This window comes from Phaethon lepturus, unplaced genomic scaffold (genome assembly GCF_000687285.1).
Source record: "Phaethon lepturus isolate BGI_N335 unplaced genomic scaffold, ASM68728v1 scaffold11827, whole genome shotgun sequence".
In the NCBI taxonomy this organism is placed as follows: Eukaryota; Metazoa; Chordata; class Aves; order Phaethontiformes; family Phaethontidae; genus Phaethon; species Phaethon lepturus.
This window is the reverse complement of record NW_010554093.1, coordinates 7409-13510: the sequence shown is the minus strand read 5'-3', so window position 1 is coordinate 13510 and position 6102 is coordinate 7409. Positions and strand designations below refer to the sequence as shown.

Genomic DNA, 6102 nt, shown 5'->3' with positions numbered 1-6102 from the left:
GTAGGGAAAAATGTCCCTAACTTTTTGATCAAACGCAGCAGATTAGATACAATTTAGTGTATTATTTCCCGCAGTTATACTATAAGCTACAATGTATAGCAGCTATAATGTTAAAAGGAGCTTAGCACATACATGAAAAGGTGTAAGTAGACTAGCTTTTATATTAATTACGCTGCCTTAAATGTCCATGTGATTTGGCAATACTGTGAAAAGCATCAATGAGAGTAATCAAATAAAAGAACACGTTACATTTCTCCCAAATGGTACATCCAGGAGCTGCTTTACAGGTCTGGTTGCAACAGAGAAACTTCCCGCTGATGAAGAATCCTTTATGGTACTTGTTTAGTAAATCAGGATTGTCTTTAATTTCTGGAGAGCACAAGAAAAACAAAGAGAACATGGCACGTTGCAAAATTGGAATGTTCCTTATGATCGATAGAGTCTGCTGCACTAAACCATGGGAGCCCAGGGTGCTCACTGGCTCCTAGCTCTAGGCATGCACCCTGGTCACATTTTTATCTCTATACCATATTCCTCTATGCAAACCCAAGTCTGAAATCCCCAGCTACCTGTTTCTTTGAGAAAGAAACCTGGGTGTCAAGAAGGAAATACAGTACAATCCAAAGAAACAACCGAAGCCAAAACAGGATCCAACAGCTATGATTCAAAATCATGGATCTTATAAAGATTTCACTATCAGTAATAAAACTAATTAAAAGAAAACATTTTGATGTATCAAAATACACTGAATATTTTCTTAGAACTATCTACTGTAAGAAAATTATATTCACTGATACTCAGTATCAGAAAAGGTACTCAATACCCATATGGCTAATCTAAATTAACATTTATCTGTTAAAATACATTTCTTATTTAAGCACAGCAAAAGGGAACACTGTCACAGAAATATCTATTTTATGTTCAAAGCACTAGTTTACTCTAGAAAAATGGCCCCAGTAGTATCACTGTGCTAGTAATACATTATTTCTGTATCTAAAAGAAATGTAGAAGGTATAGAGTAAGACTTTAAAAACTGATTGTTTCAGGTCTGACTTTCTCAGTCCTGCTGCGCTGAGCCATGGTAAACCCAAAGATTCCTGAGCACCTGAGAGAGCAGCAAACAGATCAGGGCAACCCTTGGTGACAAGTGCTTTTTATACACTTTTTAAGAGTCTTGTAGGCAGTCAAATATTTATGCTATTATTTGTCTCATGAGCATTACAAGATATATCAATTACACAACCTTATTCTTCACAAATTTTGTTTTAAAAGATCTTAGTGAAAATCTTGGTTTCTAGGAGGCTTAATGTAGTTAGCTTGCTGCATGCTTCCCATTCTGCTTCTGGTCCACATTCTCCATAACATCGGCAAATTAATCGACATACTCTCACTTCTGTGTATGCAAGGGGAGTCACAAACACGGAGGTGGCTCATACATGGGCTTACAAGTAAAACTGGGGAGGATATTTGCTCACAGCCCATTATAGATTGCCTATTTTTGTTCCTATCATGGCCAGCATGCGTGAGGCCTGCCCTATTCAACGTGAGGATTTGCCTTCACTGAGTTATGCAGGGACACTGTTTTCTGCTTATAACTTACGCTTTGCATGACCGTGATTTTGCTTCATTGAAAACAATAGAAATTTCCTTGGAAAAAAAAGAGGACAATACAAAGGAAAAAGCACTAGCAGTATTGGTTATCAAAATGGCATTCATGCAGGTAAATGCCATACCAGCCACATCAGGAATGGTTGTGCTCTATTAACCTGCATCGGTAAAGGTGAACATACGATGAACATTAAAAAATGCCCTTGGAAATTATAAAAATTAGCTTTATTTTGGCTTATTTCTTACTAAAACTTTCAGCCTTTAAAATTTCTAATCCATTCTGGAACATACCGTGCATTTCAACCAGTCAGTGCTGAAGTATGAATGAGACTAAAAGCAGATGACAAAGAATTGCACAAAGTGATGGGGCAGGAGCATTTTCCTATCTCTCCTCATGTTATTTGAATATTTTGGCACACAAAGGAATAGTGTTACCTTTATGCAAAGCTGTAAGCCACCGCTCCCGGCTCTCTTCATTCGCAGCATAGACGTAGAGAAGGCCACCCTTGTACACGACCTGAAAGAGGTTGGGAAAGCCAGAGTGGTGAGAGGGTACTGCCTGCAAACCTGCTACTGTGCAGGAGGGGAAAAGAGAAGGGGATAGGAACCAAGAAAATAGGCTTTATGGACCCACATTGAACTTTCACAACTTAGTAGCATTTCTCAGAGGTCACTTATATTATTGTCATTTCATATAAATACTTCATATTTCATATAAATAAATGTAAATGTAAATATAAATTTATAAATATATGCCACCTTAACCAAAGTGGTTTGTTCCTAAAGCACAGTTGCAGAAAGAAAGGACAGCATCAGATACTTCTGGATATTCCCATCTTCCATGTACAAAAGACCTTATAGCCCACATGTAAACTCTTCCTTTCCACTTCAGCTTTTCCAGATTCATCTTCCAGCTTTTGGCTTGTGTTACACAAGGCCAGACCAAATGCTCGTTGAGGCCAGGAACCCATCCATCTCTGACAGTGTCCAGTAACAAATCCTGAGGCAGAGTATATGCTCAGGGCGGATGTACAGCCATCAGGGAACCCTGATCCAAAGGTGGTGCATTTATACTTAATACCCTTTGAGAGTTTTTTTTTTCTGTGAATTTATTCAATTGCCTTTTTAAGCAAATAACTAGTATCTACACATCCTGCAGTAAGTAGTCCGACAGCTTAGCTACACAATATGAAGAGTCAGCTGCTTTTGCTTGTTTTCAGCCTATCTCCTGCTAGCTTCGTTTGATGCCTACCTAATAATTACTAACATCTGCTTTGTTTTGGATCATGCTTAGTCCGGGGCTGACCCTGTGTGTGTCTGTGTTAGGTCAGGGTTTCATCTCCCTCGTGTGCGTTGCTTTTCAGTCATCTGCACTGAATTTCAAATGCCACTTTATTGCTTTTGCTCGATAGACTGAAAAGCCCTCAACATTAAGTGTGTACTCCCACTGGTAAATACACACAACTGATCAATTTGCTTCCTGTCTCTTTATTTATTTAAATGGTGGAGCCCTGTGAGTTTTTCTCTTTAACATGTTATCCACACAATCTACTAGTCATTCTCAAGTCTCTCCTTTGACCTCTCTTCTGTTTACAACATCTTTCTTCAATTACAGTCACCAGAACTAGACACAATATTCTCATGGTGATCACAGTAATGTCAAAGCTTATTGAGTGCTTTTACTCAACATGTGCCTGCTTCCATGTCCGAAGACACCATTAGCTTTTTTAGCCACAGCATCACACTAGGAGGGTATGTTCACCTATTATGATCCTAAAATCCTCTTTAGAGATAGTTTACCAGAACAGAGTCCTCCAACCTGTAACTGTATGATACACTCTTTTCCCCACTTAACTGAATTATGCACTCCTGATATAAATACATTAATTTAACACAACTGTGTCATTCAGTGCCGCAAAACTGGGGGAGGAAGAAGGGAAAGGAAGACATGAATGACATCTGGGATCAACCAGGCAGTGAAATATTAAGTGTCTCTCATGAGATTGCCCTTGAGCATGGCAGTTATTGCAGAGTCATGAATTAATGCACTATTCAGCAACCCTGTTATTCACTCTAGCAGCCTGCTGCTTGCGGTTGCACTGTTTGACACTGGCACTCCAGAAAGGCATCGGTGTCCACTTCTCACATCTGCATGTCCCACTGCCCATAGAACTGAGATTGATGGAGGCTCTAAGAGGAACCTGAGCTGGGCAACTGAAACAGATGAAAGGCAGCAAATTTGAAGTTACGGTTTTCTCATCACATTTAATTCTTGAACATGTGTAGTGCTTATTGCAGCTGTATCTTCTGACACATGCACAAAAGACAGACTTGGATTTCCAGACTGTGGGACATTTGAATGACAATCAAGCAGTCAGGGGTCAAATCCTACACTTGATATTGAGGAAAAAAAAAAAGTAGAAAGAGAAAGTGAGAATTAAAATAAGAATTTCTAAGTGCTTAATTCTGCCTTAAAATAAGTGATAATCACATAGTGTATCGATCTCTATATTCCAGATTGTATTGAAGCAAATATCTGACAGACCTTTGAACATAAAGGAAACAAGACTTGATCTAAATTCTATCACAGTCAATTTAAAACATTTCAGCACAGTCACAGCTTAGTAATGGGCACTGATTTTCTATTTGCTGTAAATATCAATAGCACTCAGCAATATCAGGTATCACCACTCAGGACTGGAATGATCAATGTACCCTTAGGATGACTGGAAAATTTCATATGAAATGTAAATGAAAGGGATTTCATGGCTAACCTGAAAAGGATATTGTCTCGCAGGAGGTGTTGATTCCTCAGGATTCACTGTCTCAACACATCGGATTTTCTCAATCTCAATTGACCCCCTTTTGCTTCCTTTTTTCTAAGGATGAAAAACCACAACAGACTCTAAACTAATGTTAACACAATATAAAGCATTTTAGTTTGACTGTTTTGTGCAATTTCATGTTTCAAGTTGGATAAGTCATAGCTTCAAGTTTGTTAAACTTTAAATGAAAGGTAGTAAAAAACCTCCTTAGTGCCTGACCTGCATCTAATATTTTAATCAAATTCCTTTCTAAGTCAGTTACAAGAACCACAGGACGCAGCCCTGCATCTGAGAAAGCATCTGCTGCAACTGCAGGACTACAAGGCAGAAGGGGGGACTAGGGGGAAAAGAAGAAGGAGGAATTAAGAGGAAAACACCTTAAGTGCAAACCAGAAGCCTAGCTGTGGTTTTCATAATTATGTTAAGGTAATGGAGCTTATTCTCACTGAGCTTCCCTGCAGTTTTTTAATGGGATGTAACTCACAGGAGGAGTCCAAATGTATGAAAAAGAGCAAAAACTTTAAAATAAGTTGCCTGGGACATATATTTGCATTCCCAGTGGGAGATCATCTGAGTGAAAAGCCACCCTTTTGTGATATACAGTCACTCCTTAGGAAACAAGGATAGTTTAACCATCTGCTTTGTGCAGCTGAGGGATGAGATTATGAACTAATTAAAACTCATACGAGTAACTTCCGAAGCCAATTATTTACATCAGTTCAGGGGGAAGCCTGAACAAGGAGACAATCCCTATTCAAGACAACGTGTAAACATATGACAGTGTTAATTACTTGCTTAAGTTCTCTTTGGAAGGACAGAAACAGATGCTCAATGGTAAGCACAACTGAAAGAGTTCTTCTGAATAGAGACACTCTTAAGCCTGCGGCTATGTGTTTTCTTGAGCTGAAACTAGGATTTGATATCCTATAATTCTACCCAAAACAAAGTACACCTGTTGTTCTAACACATAATGCCTAATGAAGTTTCACAGAAGAAAACCAGAGGAATAAGATGACACTGGGAAATCTTGGAACAGCTTACTTAAAAAAGTTATTTCTTACCCCTTTGTCATATTCATAATAAGAAAGGTTTGCTTTTGTCAGAACAAACAACCTTTTCTTGTAATTAACTGGTGATATTTTTTTCTTCTGTTGTGACTTCTTTAAAAGAAGTTCTTCTAGAATTGTTTTCTTCTCCATTATATTTCCCTAAAAGAACATCATACTTACTTTTATTATCACTATTAATAAACATAACACCAGCTATAAAAACCGTAATAATTAATATATTAAGTCATTGTCCTCTGCTTGTTTTATAAAATTTTATAGTAATATATGGTTACAAAGCATGTGTTTAACGCTGCTTAAACAAATGAGGTTGTTTAGCTTATTCACTCAGTAAAAACAATCATAGTATACAAAAAATTAAACTACAGATATACTGTAGTTCTAAACAAGGCATCTTTGTTACTTTAGCATCTGAAGATCTCTCCTTTTAAAGCCATGCAGCCTTTCTGGCAAAGAGCACAGTCTTCTTTATGCACAAATGGATTACATCTGCAGCATAACATGGTAGTCATTACAGCAGCAAACGACAACAAAAAAGAAAACCCTTCTATTTACAGAACAGAAAAACATACCTAGTGGTGACAAGTGTGTTCCCTAACTTG

The 6102-nt window shown here is 37.9% G+C and overlaps 1 protein-coding gene across 1 annotated transcript in view; it reads right to left on the bottom strand.

Annotated features, from left to right (window-relative positions):
- BMX (BMX non-receptor tyrosine kinase) overlaps positions 1 to 5632 on the bottom strand; it is a 29260-nt gene extending 23628 nt beyond the window's left edge. The window contains exons 1-4 of the mRNA XM_010291719.1: positions 5495 to 5632; positions 4383 to 4487; positions 2044 to 2125; positions 250 to 369 (exon numbers count right to left, since the gene is read on the bottom strand). Of these exons, the coding sequence (XP_010290021.1) occupies positions 250 to 369; positions 2044 to 2125; positions 4383 to 4487; positions 5495 to 5632 (445 nt within the window). The remainder of the gene's footprint in view (positions 1 to 249; positions 370 to 2043; positions 2126 to 4382; positions 4488 to 5494) is intronic.
- Between the last annotated feature and the right edge of the window lie 470 nt (positions 5633 to 6102).